This window comes from Castanea sativa, chromosome 1, assembly GCF_040712315.1.
Source record: "Castanea sativa cultivar Marrone di Chiusa Pesio chromosome 1, ASM4071231v1".
NCBI lineage: Eukaryota > Viridiplantae > Streptophyta > Magnoliopsida > Fagales > Fagaceae > Castanea > Castanea sativa.
The window spans coordinates 5547591-5564337 of record NC_134013.1 but is presented as its reverse complement, the minus strand read 5'-3'; the positions used below and the strand labels follow the sequence as shown (position 1 = coordinate 5564337).

Below are 16747 nucleotides of genomic sequence, written 5' to 3'. Positions count from 1 at the left end.
ATCTCCAGTAATAAAATGTAGATTAAAATAATAAGTGTCATTATTGTTAATACTATTTTTTTTTTTTTAAAGATTACAAAGAAAGAAAAGAAAATAGATAACAGAAAACCAAAAACCGCTGAAGGGTCAAGCAAGCAGTTAAGGGAGTATTAGGATCAAAAGCAAAAACTAAGACACAGTGGCAATAGAAGCTTGTTCTCAACCCAAAGGCAGTCCAAGAAATTGTTTTTCTAACTCATACATATCTTACTCCAATACTTAAAACTGCAAATTATAAGAAAAGAATAATCAAGACATAAAGAAAGCTTATTGCCTGAGGTCCCCCATCAAATTTTGTCACTCAAGTTGATATACAGCATGCAATTTTTCAAACACAAGAATTGGGGTAGCGGAGACATAAGCCCCAAAATTCCCCCCCCCCCCCCCCCAGTCCAACAATACAAACCACATCCGCAGAAGTTATTACTTTGAAAGCTATACAGAACATACAAGGAAGCAAAAACCTGTACTGTTCTGAAATTTAAAGAGCAGCCATGTTTAAAGAATGCAAATGTTCACCCTATAAGATTGCCCAATAATGAATCACAATTTATTATTAATTTTTATACATGCCAATAACAATGAATCACAAACTATAGACCATAGCTCCAAAAGACACAATAATAAGCGCAACAAACTGACGATATTAAGTTCTAAAAAGTTTTCATGAGTGCAAGTTGATGGCAATAGAAAAAGGAACTAGGACAATCATTATGAGCAATGCTGGAGTCTATTAAATCCAGACAAAAGCAGCCTAAAATACACACAATGCAAGCACCAATTTTGCATTTACAAAGTGAATTTTATATTCTTGGAACATATAATAACCTGCCAGACAACAATGAGGGAAGAGACAGTTTACATATTTACACTCCGAATAAAGGGGACCAAATTGATCTAGAAAAGCAGACATCGATCCAACATACATGCCTTAAAAAAACTGCCAAGAAACAAAATCCATAAAATAAATTAAACAAGGGACAAGATCATGTTCAAGGGTAAAAAACATGAAATCAAAAAAGAATGATAAGGGCTTTCTTACTGCCTAAGAACAAGAAAAGCTATAAAAGTATATCACAATGTTTCCTCCAATAGCCACATCATGATAAAGTCTTCAAACTAACAATATAGCCAGACATAATGAAACTCCGTGTTTAGCAGAAATGAAGTTGCAAGCAAATAAACTAAAGAAACACTCAAGCAGAAACACTATTCTTCACATGCTGGGGAGAGAATAATGAGATCAATTGATAAAAAGAGATTATTGCCGTAGGCCCTTTTAGAAAGATTCAAGACTTCTACGCACTGTTGCACAAGTAAGTCACCATTTCCAGTCCCGTAGACACGTCAAGATTGTAAGTCACAGTTTCACTTTCTGTAGACACATCAAGATTCAAGACTTCTGACTAACAACAAATAGCAAGACATAATAAAACTCTAGTTGCAGGCTGCCAAAAAATGACATCAATGATGAAATAGACAACAAATAGCAAGACGTAATGAAATCAATTGATAAAGAGAGATTATTGCCTTATGTGCTCATCAAACTCCATCCCAAGTAGACATACCATACCTACACATATTAAACAGATTGATTTAGGGGTAATAAAAATCATAAAAACCCTCGTATCCCAGAGCATGATCCAACAATACAAGAGAAAACTACATAACTTTGAAACCCTACCAACTCACCTGTAGAGTGCACATAAAGATGCACAGGCCTAAACTTCCCTGGTATTTAGAGAACAACCATGTTTAAAGCATGCAGATCTTATCTTATATGGCTGCCGATAACAATAAATCACCATTGACTAAAGCAAAAAATATCATGAGGTTGTAGAGAAAATGAGAAATCCAAAATTGCAAATCTTAGGGTGTGTTTGGCTGGGGTGAAAACAGGGAGAATGGAAAATAAGGAGAAGAAAAAAGAGTGAAAAATGACGTTTTTTACTATTTGGTTGAGGAAGGAAAATAGGAGAGACAAAAAATAAGGGAGAAAGTTTTCCCTCCTGGACCCACTTTTTTTATCCTCCCAAATTAGGAGGAAAATGAGTAGAGAAAAGTGATGAGAAATCCATTTTACACAAATACTCTCTCACCTACCCCTCACATATTATGTAACAAGGGTATAATAATCAATTTATATAAATTATATTTTTCATTTTTCAATTTCTCTCTCCAACCAAACAAAAGAGTTTCCACCCTTCCACTTTTCCAGCCCTCCAACCAAACACACAAGAGGAAAAACCAAATATTTTCTATCTTCCCACTTTTTCACTCCTCCAACCAAACAGACCCTTAAGAAGTTCTAAAATGTCATGATGGCAGTGCAAAAAGGAACCAAAGAAAACATGCTGAGAGTGCTGGAATTAGTTAGAACCACACAAATGCAGCCTCAAATACCCACAATAGAAGCACCAATTGTCATTTACAACGAGAATTTCAATTTCTAAATCGACAGAAACCAGCCAGCTCACAATAAAAGGAATAAAAAAAAGTTTGAAATGGGCATAAACCTATACTTTTAAGCCATTTAAAGAGCAGACATGTCTTAAAGCACAGCTACTGTTATCTTCCCTGACTGCCCAAAGACAATAAATCAACATGCTGAGCAGTAACAAATTAATCAATTAACTTAAATTCTAAAAAGTTGTAAGAAGTTCAAGTAGATGGCAGTAACAAACATGCTGAGCAGCGCTGGAATCAGTTCAGACTGCAGATACACACATACAAGAATCAGCCACCCGACAATAAGGGAAAGGAAAATTTACTTATTTGTGCCACTAAAGAAGACAAGATCAATCTCTAAAACCAACTTTGCAGCATCAAATGCCTTAAAAACTGATAACTACCAAAATTACTAAAATAAATTAAAACGCAATAGGATCATGCTAAAGTAAAAAAAAAAAAAATTCAAATACTCATAAACAAAAGGTGAAAAGGTATGAGGAAAACCTAAGATTCTGTCAAAAATGACAATAAATCACCATTGACTAAAGCAAAAAATATCATGAGGTTGTAGAGAAAATGAGAAATCCAAAATTGCAAATCTTAAGTTCTAAAATGTCGTGATGAGCACAAATGGATGTCAATACAAAAAGAGACCAGAGAAAACATGTTGAGAGTGGAATTAGTTAGAACCACACAAATGCAGCCTCAAATACCCACAATAGAAGCACCAATTGTCATTTACAACAAGATTTTCAATTTCTAAATCCACAGTTACCAGCCAGCTCACAATAAAAGGGGAAAAAAGTTTGAAAGGGTACTTTTAAGCCATTTAAAGAACAGCTACAGTTATCTTCCATGACTGCCCAAAGACAATAAATCACCATATCGACCAAAGCTCCAAAAACTATAAGAGATTTTAATGTATAACGAATTAATCAATTATCTTAAATTCTATAAAGTTGTAAGAAGTTCAAGTAGATGGCAGTAAAACATGCTGAGCAGTGCTGGAATCAGTTCAGGCTGCAGAAATGCTTTGAAATACACACAATACAAGAATCAGCCACCCAACAATAAGGGAAAGGAACTTATTTGTGCCACTAAAGAAGACAAGATCAATCTATAAAACCAACTTTGCAGCATCAAATGCCTTAAAAACTGATAAGTACCAAAATCACTAAAATAAATTAAAATGCAACAGGATCATGCTAAAGTAAAAAAATTCAAATACTTATAAACAAAAGGTGAAAAGTTATGAGAAAAACCTAAGATTCTGTCGAAAATGACAATAAATCACCATTGACTAAAGCAAAAAATATCATGAGGTTGTAAGAGAAAGTGAGAAATCCAAAATTGCAAATCTTAAGTTCTAAAATGTTGTGATGAGTGCAAATGGATGTCAATACAAAAAGGAACCAAAGAAAACATGTCGAGGGTGCTGGCAATTAGTTAGAACCACACAAATGCAGCCTCACATACCCACAATAGAAGCACCAATTGTCATTTACAACAAGAATTTCAATTTCTAAATCCACAGATACCAGCCAGCTCACAATAAAAGGGGAAAAAAGTTTGAAAGGGTACTTTTAAGCCATTTAAAGAGCAGACATGTTTAAAGCACAGCTACTGTTATCTTCCATGACTGCCCAAGGACAATAAATCACCATATCGACCAAAGCTCCAAAAACCATAAGAGGTTCTAATGTATAATGAATTAATCAATTATCTTAAATTCTAAAAAGTTGTAAGAAGTTCAAGTAGATGGCAGTAACAAACACGCTGAGCAGTGCTGGAATCAGTTCAGACTGCAGAAATGCAGCCTGAAATACACAAAATACAAGAATCAGCCACCCATCAATAAGGGAAAGGAAAGTTTACTTATTAAAATGCCTTAAAAACCTGATAAGTACCAAAATCACTAAAATAAATTAAAATGCAATAGGATCATGCTAAAGTAAAAAAATTCAAATACTTATAAACAAAAGGTGAAAAGGTACGAGAAAAACTTAAGGTTCTGTCACTCAAGTAGATAGTTGTGAAATCTTCAAACTAATAACAAACTTGGTTCAACACAGGATGCATCTGGCTAACTCACATTCAGTACCAAGGATATCAATCAAAAAAATCTAGGATATCCAGAGACAAAAGTTAAATCCATGTAATTCCAAGAAAAGCTTTATAAATCCTCTCGGAAAGCCTAGAAAAGGAATTACAGGCCCAAATGTTAGAAAGGATTAAATCAAGAATCCCTATAATTATAGAACAGAACAACAAATACAGGAGATAAGGAGAGCTCATTGCCAAATCAACTCCACTTACTTAAGCTGCCCAGAGGGTAAAAAAGATCAAACTTCCTCTAACCAATAAGTAGGCAATGCCAGATTAAAATCCAAATTAGATATGGGGCAAGTATCAATAAAAGCAGCGGATAACAACCAAACAAGTCACTAAAGACAGCTGCACAAGCACTGAATGAAAGTAAAATCACTCAGTGGTGCAGGCATTAATTTCCCAGAAGAGAAAACTGAAAATACATGCATTTCGAAGCTACAATTTAGGACAACTCAAGTTAAAAAATATTTTTTTTAAAAGATGAGAAAAACAAGAGCAACACTACTCAAAACACTAAATCATGTATGATTGAAAAGAGACAATCAGATTAGCCTTGATTAAAACACTCACATTACATCAGACCCATACAAATAGATAAATCCAGATAATGCAAAATGACAATACATACAGTCTCAAATTAAAAGAATACAAATTGAAATGTGTCAAAAAAAAAAAGAGCAAAACATAACAGAAATAAAAAATTCAAGCAGATATTTAACGAGAAAAGGCACCAACAATTTCTAAATGAAAATAAATCACAATACTGAACAAGCTCAAAAATAGATAGGTTGTAATTTAACAAATTGATAATATTAATTTTTGAAAAGTTGGGATAAGCTGACAACAGGGGAAATGAAAGTTTACATATTTATCCTCCTATACAAAAGAACCAAACTGAACCAGATGCCGAATTTACTGAAAAAAAAATGCCTTGAAAATTAGCCAAGCACCAAAATCTATAAAAAAAATTGAACAACCAAGAATAGTAAAACACATTCAAGGAATAGTATATCAAAAAAAAAATATATATATATATATATAAGAGAAGAGTGAAGTCAAGAGAATAAAAGGAGTTTCTCTACTGTCAAATTCAATTATACAGCCCAAGCACAATTTCTGAAGTAAGACATTTACAAAAACTACATTGCTCAAGTACTGCTTAAAAAATAAAATACGAGATCAAGAGAAACTTTTTAAATTACTTTGTTTGAGGAAATGGTATATTAAAAGACTTATAAGCAGAATAATAGAACAAAAGAAAATTTTAAAATTTCCTCTTCAATAGACATATCAAGATTAAAATTGTCTTTGTCCTCACCAGCAAACAAAGAATTGCAGGAACTATGAAATTATTCATCACAAAAGAAAAAAAATAATCATCATCCACACATAAAGAAATTTACATACTTATGCACCCCTAGTAGAGAACCAAATCGATCTATAAAGAAGTTTTCTGCAACAAAACCTTAATAAAAATAAAAAACCACACCAAAATCTATATAACAGATGGAACAAGGAACTAGTATTACTTTCAAGGGAACAATACATTAGAAGACGTATGCGCAAAAAGTGAAATCAAGAGAACAAGAGAAGAGTTTCAAATTTCAGACCCATAATTACCAGCCAGCCAACAACAAGGGAAAGGAAACTTTACACATTTATGCTCACATAGAAGAAACAAATTGGTCTACAGAAGCTTGCTACAACAAACACCTTTTTTTAAAAATAAATAAATAAACCCCACACACCAAAATCTATTAAATAAATGGAACGAAGTCATTCCTTGACTCTTGTTAATCTACCTGTCCCTCGACAAATGCCTTAAAAAGAAACCGTGCACCAAGTCATTCCTAGAAAGCCTAACTCACACCAATAACGATAGGATGAAACAAAAAACTGTATTATTTTCCCTCAGCAACCATATTAAGGTCACGGTCTTTGTTAATCTACCTGTCCCTCAACGTCAGGAGGCATTACCACAATCAAACTGAATAACCGAATTTCAAACAAGAGAAGACAAAGAAACAAGAAGAATTGCAAGGGAAATTTCAAGCCCTCACTAGGTGAGACGTGAATCTATGACTGTCTGTTCAGGAAACCAAACTCTAAGAGAAGAAGTTACAGGCCCAAGTATTAGAAAGAATCAAAACAAGCCAAAAAAAAAATTATAATTCTTATGATTGCAAAAGAGAATAGTGAAAGCAGGAGGAGAAGAGGGCTCATCACCCAGTTCCTGTAAACAAACAATGAACAGATTTTTAACATGCAAATTGCATATGTTGCGAAACAACAAATGAAAGAACTGTATACTTCAAAAGAAATTAAAACAAGGAAAAAGTATTTAAGTTCTCATAATTGCAAAAGAGAATAATTAAAGCAGGAGGAAAAAAGAGATTATCACCTAATCAAGCTTGGCTGCTTAAGCTGCCAGACACAGGAAAAAACAAACACCAGCTCCAGTAGACATATAAGGAATATATTTTTTACATGCACAAAGAATCACAGGAGTTGCGAAACAACAAATGAAAGAACTACTATATTTCAAAGATTGCAACAAATTTAAAGATAAATCAACTAATCAATTATCTTAAATTCAAAAAAGTTGTAATAAGTTCAAGTAGATGGGAGTAAAAACATGCTAAGCAATGATGGAATCTGTTAAGACTGCAGAAATGCAGACTGAAATACACACAACACTAGAATCAGCCACCCAACAATAAGGGAAAGGAAAATTTACATATTTGTGGCACTAAAGAAGACAAACCCAGATAATCTATAAAACCAACTTTGCAGAAAAAAATGCCTTAAAAACTGCCAAGTACCAAAATCACTAAAATAAATTAAAATGGAATAGGATCATGATCAAGGGGAAGTATAATAAAAAATTTGGTTCAACATGGGATGCATCTGGGTCGGAAACTGAAGCCAAGAAAATCAATCACGGGCCCAAATATTAGAAAGCATTAAAAATCAAGAAGAAGCTCTTCCCTATAATTCTAATGAAAACAGTAGGAAAAGAGAGCTTATTGCCCAATCAACTACACTACTTAAGCTTCCTAAACTTCCATTAAAATCCAAATTAGATATGGGGCGAGAATCGCTAAAGGCAGAGAATAACAACAGAAAACTGAAAAATACATGCATTACAAAGCTACAATTCAGGACAAGCAACACTACTCAAAACACAAAATCAAAATCATATGTATGATTGAAAAGAGAACAAAAAATTAAGATTAAAATTAAAACACCACAAGTGAGAACCCCATTGCATCACTATCAGTATCAGACCCAAACAAAACATATATACATTAAACAAAAGATAGATCAAGGTATTGAAAGAAAAACTAATTTACAACAACAACAACAACAGTGCAAGAAGAAAACAAGCGGAAGATTGAGAATTTGGGGAACAACGCCAGTCGCACCACCAAAAACCTAATCGGAAAACAAAAACAAGAAATTTGAGAGCAGAGACGAAGAAAACCTAATCGGAAAACCTAACGCAAGAAAAAAAAAAAAAAATACAAGTAATGAAGAAATATGTGCGTTGGGGTGATGATATATTTATACCCAACCCTTTCCGGCTCTAACTCGGTAAAATGAATTGGCTTAAAATTAACGCTTTTAATAAATAAATATATAAAATTCAAATTAAAGCATTCCGCGTGTTTTTTTTTTTTTTTTAATATAACTCGTTTGGGTGGCACGTGTCTTGCACGTGCAAGTAGATTTTTTTTAAAATTAATTAACTAATTAAGATAAGTTTTTTTTTTTTTTTAAAGAAAGTACTTAAACGTAAAATAGGTATTTAACGTATAAATATTTATTTACTATAACAATTTCTTATAATGTATATACTAAAGGGAATATTTTACTCACTTTAAAATTCTACAAAGAATAATAACCAAATATGAATGATGAAATTATTCAACTTTAAAGTTTGGGAGAGTGGCATGCAGTTTTGGTATTGGCATGTAAGTGATTCTCTTATCTCATCACATTCCTTTATATATGTGTATGTGTGTGTGTTTCTCAAAAAAAAAAGTTTGGGAGAGTGAAACTACCTAGTTTCACTCAAACAGAAAGAGGAAAAGTCTACAAAAAGAAAAAATTGTGTAAAACTATGTGTTTTTTTTTTTTACTTTAAATAATGTGTTTCAAAAAAAAAAAAATAACCTAAGAAAATTGTGTGTAAAACTGTAAATTTTGGCTCAACAAATTGACTAAACCAAAAAAGAAGTCTAGGAATAGAAAAAAATGTCACAATATTTTCACAATATGTTTTATCTTTATTTATGGTGGGTCTTGGTCTGATATTTAATTATTTTATTTTAGAATAATACTACGTCTACAATATTATCACAATATTCTAAGTGACAAATTGTTATTGGTTTTAAATTAAGCCAACCACTTAAAATTGTGCATTTAAAAGAAAAATTTTATAAAAAAACAAAACTGCAAATCAAGAAAATTGTGCATAAAACAATGAATTTTGGCTCACCAAATTTGACTAAACCAAAAAAGAAGTCTACAAACACAACAAAATATCACCACATTTTTCACAAGACATTTTATTTTCAATTGTGTTAGGTCTCTGTAAGTGCACAATTGCACCTGGACCCAAAGAAGATTATGGGCTCAGGCCCAATGAGTCTTAAACAATAAAATTTGTAGAGTGTGGGCTTGAAATCTAGGTTAGAAGTGTTGGGAGCTTGATAACAGGCTTTTATAAACAAATACAGGTAAATAACGAACGATAATTGCAAATGGATCTCCTCGGACTCGAGCCGAAGACTACTTCTTTATTATTTCTCTTTTTTTCTTACAGGTTACAATCCTTAATTTCTTTTCTTTTTCTTTAGAGAGAGAGAGTAAGCGAGAGAGAGAAAGAGAGAGTCCCCCATTCTTTTGCATTCCTCCCCCTTAAATACCCCTTTTTTAGATGCCTTTTGGGACCCTGACTAGAAGTTTCTGCCCTACTGTTCAGGGGTCACTTCCCTATTAATGCGGCCAGGGAGGTAGGTGCAGAGTCTTTAATGCAGAGGTGGCAGCCTTTGCTCTAGATATTTTCCTTAACACTGGTGTATCGAGAAGGTTCAGGGTTTCCCCCTTTAACCATTAGTCTTTCTAGAGTTGAGCTTTGACCTTCATAATGAAGCTTTGAATTATCTTGGGCTTGTCCGAGGATAAGCTCGTCCTCGGCTGCACCCTTGGACCCTCGGCGTATTGGCCAACTCGTAGAGTTTAATTTTGGAGCAGGTCGGCCCTTCATGCTACAGTCCAAAGGCCCATATGCCCATTTAGGTCATTTTACTCCCCACAGTCTCAGTCTTATATTTTATTATATTATTTTTTAGGGTAAAATATTATTTTTGTTCCTAAACTTTATTAAAAGTTTGTTTTTCATCCCTAAATTTTAAAATGTTTTTTTTTTCATCCATAAACTTTGTAAAGAGTTTTTTTGAATAGTATAGAGACAAAAATAGTGATTAAAAAAAAAACTTTTTCAATAGTTTAGAGATGAAAAACAAACTTTTAGTGAAGTTTAAGAACAAAAATATAACATTTTTAATAGTTTAGGGACGAAATATGATATTTTCAATAATATTTTACCCTATTTTTTACATTCACAATATTTTGACAACAAATTGTTACTAATATCAAACTAGAACCACCACTTTAAATTGTGTGTTTTTTTTTTTTTTTTTAAAGTTAATCCAAGAAAACTAAAAAGAAAAATAGTGTTCAAGACATCAATGAGTGATTTTTTGAGATAATGTTTAGAAAAATAGGCCGTGTGAGATAGAGCAAAGCCCTTACTTTTAAGCCCAACATTAGTTCAAATCCTGTGCCTTGCACGATTTTAGTCCTAAACTTATAGCACTTATAATTTTATTGAAAAACACTAATTAATGATTAAAGAGAAATGCAATACATGGTCTAACTAAGTCATATATTGTACGTGTTCAAATAACAATTAGCCCTCGTTTGGAACGAGAGAATATAATGGAATGAAAAATAATAATAATAATAATAATTTTATAATATTCTTCCATTCTCTTGTTTTTGAGTTTTAATGGAAAGAATAAAAAGTTCATTCCCTCACATTTAAACTCCCAAACTAGATAATGAAATGGAATAGGTAGAAGGGAACACTCATTTCTCTTAAAATCTCAAATTTTAATTCCCTCTGAAATTGCATGAATGAGAGGAAATGAAATTAGATTTATTGAATTTTTTACTAAAACTTCCAAAATACCACTATATATTTAACATTTTAGTTTAAAATAGGGGTCTAATAGTAATATTGTCATAAAATGTTTCCATTCCATTCATTCTCTATTACTCTCAAATAGGATTACTTACATTCCATTTATTTTTATTCATTTTCATTCATTTATTTAAAAACATCCAATTAAGGTTACTTAATTCCATTTCATTCATTTCTATTGCTTAAATACATTAATTTTCATTCTCTTATGATCATTCATTTCCATTCCATTCAATTCCCTTTTAAACTCCCAAATGAAATGAAGCCTTAAGGTGAAGTGGGGTCAAGAACAATGAATAATAATTATAACATATTGACATAATGACATTTTTATTTGTCAAACTAATATCAACACTTACCATGCTAAGATGTTCTCTCTCTTTTTCCCATAAAAAAGATAAGATGATTGTGTTAATTAATGTATGCAAACATAAAATTAAGGATTTGACTTAGGTCCAGTGCACTAAACTTAGTCAGATGGTGACATGTGTATAAAAGTAAACACATGTCATCATCTCAGCGAGTCCAGTACTACTAGATACTAGATCTAAGTCTAACCCTAAAATTAACACCCTACTATTGCATGAATTACGATTAAAATTGCAATAATATTTTTACTTTAACCCCAAGAAACCTTCTTGAATTTACAAATTAAGAACTATCCACATCTATAAACATTAAAAAAAATGAAAGCAAAATTCACTGCAACACACACATACATACAAAAGAAACTCTAAATTAATTGATTAAAAACAATATAAATTTCTAAACATTTAAAAAAAATTGGAATTAGAGGTAAAGTAGAAACACTCACATGAAAATTGAACCAACTTTGACAGCAAGTTGCTATTACAAAATTATTAGCCATAAAAAAAGCACATGGTTTTTAATCCAAACTTGTGTATTCCCATTGTGGGAGGTTGAGGTAAGAATAATTGACACAAGAACATAGAATTGGAAGGCTAAAATCTTATCTAGAGCTGATGGAGAAGTGTTTGTTAAATCACTTCTTCCTGCTTGTGTCTGATATTTTTATGAACCGTTTTCTTTAGCTTTACAAATCCATAAAAAATAAAAATAAAAAATAAAAAAGGGAGAGAGAAGCTCTGAAGAACTTGCTTAATTCTCCAACTGCCGGGCCTTCAGCCACGTCCAGCTTAAGCCCATTTTCTTCTTTTTATCCTTACCCGAAAAAGAAAATCAAGCCCAACGATATTTAAAATTAAATAGGCTCTATTGTAAATTACGGCAGGTGATTTAGGCCCGTTTGATACATGTGTTTAAAAACTAAAAATTGTTGTTTAAAAATATTTGTGAAAATACGTGTATGTGAAAAAGTATGTGGAAATATGTGTAATGTTATTTAAAAATTAAAAATTATTGTTTGAAAACACAAACCAAATACCCCTTAGATTTTACACCTTAAAATTTCAGAATTTAAATTTTACTTTTTAAAATTTGAGAGTATTTAAATTTTATACCTTGATATTTCATAATTTGAATTTTATCCTCTAAAATTTGAGGGTATTTAGATGTTATAACCTAAATTTCGAAGGTAATTAGATTTTACAACAAAATTTTTTAGAATTTATAGGTGTATTTAGTTAGTTGAAAAAAAAAAAGCACTGTTTTTTTGTATTCATTTTCAGTTTTTAGTGGGTCTCACCACTAAAAACTAGTTGGGTTTTAGCATTTGTATTTAGTTTTCATTTTCAGAATCCTAAGAGTTGGATTTGAATACAAAAAATAAATACAAATTTTCAGTATTTTTGTTTTCTATGAATACATTAGCATATTCGTAAATTTTTTGAAAATATAAGGTTACTTTTTTTTTAGGTAATGTGAAGTGTGTGAGTGAAAAAAAGTTACTTTTTATTAAAATATAAAACAATGACCAAACTCAGTATAATATATTCTATACATATATTATGTATTCAAAACAATTTACTAAACACTACCAAATGTAAAAATAAGTATTTTTTCTATATTTAAATTCAATATCTGAATATAAAATAAAGAAAATGAAAAACAGATTTGAAATCAAACAAATTCTAAAAGTGTAAAATTCAATTACCCAAAATTTTTGGAATAAAATTCAAATTCTAAAATTGTAAAGTTTGCAATTTAGCTAAATAAATAATTAAATAAAACCAAGTTTTGACGACAAATGCCACGTGCTCACCTCAAACAAGACCAAAAAAAAAAATACACCTCTGCGCTCGTTACTCTCTCACACTTTTCTTCTTCTTTACAGAGATACGCAGATAGAGAGAGAGGGAGAGGGAGAGAGAGAGAGAGTTGAAAATGGATAAAAAATTGATTGTTCGATCACTGTATCGCTCACTTTGCTCCAGATCTTATCATGTCGCCGCCGTCAGCCACACCCTCCTCCGCCACCACCACCAACACCACTTGGCTTCTCCTTCTCGAAGCCTCTTCAATCTCTCATCCCCATCTCCCAATCGCCTCCTCTCAGGTACTACTCTTCTCTTTTTCTATTTTTGATCTACTTCCTATCAATCCCAAAACCCATTTCTCACTTTTCATCAATTTTTATTTATTTTTCGATGAAATCGCAAACTTTAAGAATTAGTCAAAACTTGGGTCTTTTGTTTTTTAGGTGGAATCTTTTTATCTTGTCTTTGGGGTCTTAGGATTTGGTAAACAGATGTGTTGTACCTGGTATTATGTGATACATGATCCGTTGTATGTCTTAAAATGTTGTCCTTAGTACATGGTGTTATGCAAGGCAAGCACTTGAGCTTAGTGAAAAGCATGTTTGTGTAATTTGAAATGCTTAATGTTGATATGTTGTGTTTCGAAACCTGATCATGAGGTCATGGTGGTTCCTTCCTTTGCATTTATGATTTCAGTAATGCTAGGGACACAGAGACTTATTGAGGTTGAAAGTTGCGATCATTGTGATGTTATTCTTGCTGGACTTTAGCGGCGTATCTAATTCACAAACATGAGTGTATAGTGGCAAAACAATTACTGATTATAGGGTATGAAATCTATTTAAAGAGAGTAAGATAATCTATATAACTAAAATCCTATACTTATCAAAAAAGAAAAGAAAAGAAGAGAGACAGATAGAGACATAGAGTAGCTTTGAACTTTTAAGGCATCTTAACTATTCTAGAGCCTTTACACCATGGCCAGGATTTAGATGGAGATTTAGGTAGGCAGGAAGTAACACAGGCTACGTAATGAGTGTCTATCTTCAAGTGGTGGATCAGTTATATATCTTAGAATTTTGTCCTCGGTACATGGTGTTAAGCACCTGAGCATTGTTATGTAATTTAACATTTCTAATGTTGTGGTTGGATTCCTAACCATGAGTTCATTGTGGGCACTTTGCATCCATAATATCAGTAGTGCCAGAGGGACAACACATTTCACCACTTGTTGAAGTGGTAAGTTGTGATCAACACCATTGGCACCAGTCAGAACATGACATTTCTGTAATTTGTGAAAATAGTTTTCACTAGAGTTATTGTTATAATTGTATGTACAATGCTAAGTATTTCAATAAGAGTTTGAGATATTAGGGTAGATAGTTTGTAATCAGCCTTACGCTGTTTTGGTTATGTTAAGGTCAACAATAATATGTTTTTAGACAGTAAAAACAATATGTATTAATGAGAGTGTGCCATAAAAATGGTCTCCAAGGCATGAGAAAATCTATGAACTTCATGGGCTAGGGCTGAGGTGTGCCCTGTGAAAGCTCTATGATTGGAGTTTGGCCAAAACATGATAGTACTTTATTAAACTGCACAATAAATGGTTATAGATTGTATCATATGTGCCAGACTCGAACAATATTTTATGATGTGTAAGTAATTTTGTCTTGATTGTGCTTGTGCTTCCTTCTCAGCAAGTGGACAGTTAGCAGCAGTGTTTCCACACAGTTAGCTTAGTGGGTTAACTTTTAGTTGGGCTTAGATGTGTGATATATGATTGCTATTGGATGGCTCTTTTGTACTGAACTTCTCGTGGTGCAACTCCACAGATTGCGTGTCTCCTTTTTCAATGGGTATTGGAAGCAAGAGACTGTATAGTGAAGATGTAACTCACATGCCCACCATAAAAGACCCTGAGCTTCATAATGTTTTCAAGGATTTCTTGGCTGGAAATTGGGATCATCTTCCTGATGCTCTCATCCATGACGCAAAGGCAGCATTGTCTAAAACCACTGATGACACAACTGGCAAAGAGATTCTGGCCAATGTTTTCCGTGCCGCTGAAGCAGTTGAGGAATTTTCTGGTATTCTTGTAAGTTTGAAGATGGAAATTGATGACAGTGTTGGGATAAGTGGGGAGGTAATGTAGTCTGTCTGTGAAATTGAGGACTTTTTATCCTTCTGTCTCTCCAGTTCCTGTAGTTTGATGATCTGAGATTTTCTGTAGGATGTAAAGCCCATGCCAGATGAGCTTAAGAATGCCCTTCAGGCAGCTTTCAATCGCTACACTGCTTATTTGGATGCATTTGGGCCTGATGAGACCTATTTGCGGAAGAAAGTAGAGACAGAATTGGGAACAAAGATGATACACTTAAAGATGAGATGCAGTGGCCTGGATTCCGAGTGGGGAAAGGTAATCATAATTTTTACAAATACCTTTGAGAGTTTTCTAAACTATTTTAGTTAGGCAATGCTTAGAGTAGATACTACTGACTTACATACTTCATGGAACTCAGTGGGTGTGCCATAAAACACTTTATTGCAACACCTGACCAATTTCTTAAATTTAGAACATTGATGAATCATGTATCATTCTAAGTTTCTAACTTTTGAGAAATGCATCCAAAAACAAACAAAAAGGCCTATGTGAAGTAACATATACTATTTAATTTTGGTTCATTGTAGTCTTGTAGCATAAATAAAATTTTCTCCTAACTATTTGGGCTAACCTAGGAGGAGTATTCGTGGCCAAGGATTGACCTGTCTGAAGAAAAATTATTTATTTAACTGATAAACACCCCCTTTCCTTTCTCTTTTCAAAGAAGAAAGTGCATATAAATGATTCATCAGCCATGAGATTTCTAGCTTTTCTACTTTGCATCTGCGGGATGTGGCATTGGCATATATCAGTCGAGCTCCATAACAAATATTTAGCTCATATACATAACACGTCAAAACTCTAGTGTGGCTCTTGTCCTATAAATGAGTTACTAATACAATTTGGCTCTGACTGCAGGTTACAGTTCTTGGAACTTCAGGACTCTCTGGATCATACGTTGAACAAAGAGCTTAGACCCTTAGTTTCTGAGAGGTTTAATGTAATTGTGAGCGTTATGTTTGGAATTTTTTTTTTTAAAGATTTGGAGACAGGCTGGTATATTCTCTTCTTGAAAATCTTTATGGTTAGGGTTTAATGGCAGTTAAATAAGAGTGCTATTTGTCAACTACAAGGAAAGGAACATTGTGGCACTAAGTTTGTAATGTTTATGCTTTTGAGTCGACCCCATGATGCTGTCAGTTCTATTTATTTTGACTGAAATGAGTTTGATCTATTTCATTTTGCTTCTTCTGACAACACTAATTAAATTAGGGACTTACTCCACATTTTTCCCATGACTTAAAATAGGAAAATTTAAAAAAAAAAAATCTGAGGCCTTTCTATGATGTTGTACATCTTCAAGTCAATTAAAAAAATAGGAAAATTGTTCAGAAAAATAAGCTCTATGATTTTTTGAAATGTTCAATCCATCCTTAATGTATACACGGCCATCTGTAATATTCAATGATCCTTGTTAATCTGTCACAAAGGTTCTTCGGGCTCTGATTTCCTGGTGCGACAAAATGAATAGCATGATACCATCCACAGCAATAAATCTTTTGTCATTTCATGGTTTGATCTTATAGTCATTTAGCT

The 16747-nt window shown here is 32.7% G+C and overlaps 1 protein-coding gene across 1 annotated transcript; it reads left to right on the top strand.

The window, feature by feature from the left end:
* Positions 1-13044: 13044 nt before the first annotated feature.
* On the top strand, positions 13045-16385 carry LOC142615870 (succinate dehydrogenase subunit 5, mitochondrial). The gene is made up of 4 exons (XM_075788787.1): positions 13045-13346; positions 14883-15193; positions 15281-15466; positions 16070-16385. Exons 1-4 carry the CDS (start codon positions 13175-13177, stop codon positions 16124-16126), a joined length of 726 nt encoding a protein of 241 aa, XP_075644902.1. The 5' UTR covers positions 13045-13174; the 3' UTR covers positions 16127-16385.
* Positions 16386-16747: the final 362 nt, after the last annotated feature.

Excerpts from the sequence above, each read along its gene's own strand:
- LOC142615870 (XM_075788787.1), top strand. The coding sequence starts at position 13,175 with ATGGATAAAAAATTGATTGTTCGATCACTGTATCGCTCACTTTGCTCC. Across the intron at positions 15,194-15,280 it reads GTGTTGGGATAAGTGGGGAG|GATGTAAAGCCCATGCCAGA; the intron begins GTAATGTAGTCT and ends GATTTTCTGTAG. Across the intron at positions 15,467-16,069 it reads TGGATTCCGAGTGGGGAAAG|GTTACAGTTCTTGGAACTTC; the intron begins GTAATCATAATT and ends CTCTGACTGCAG.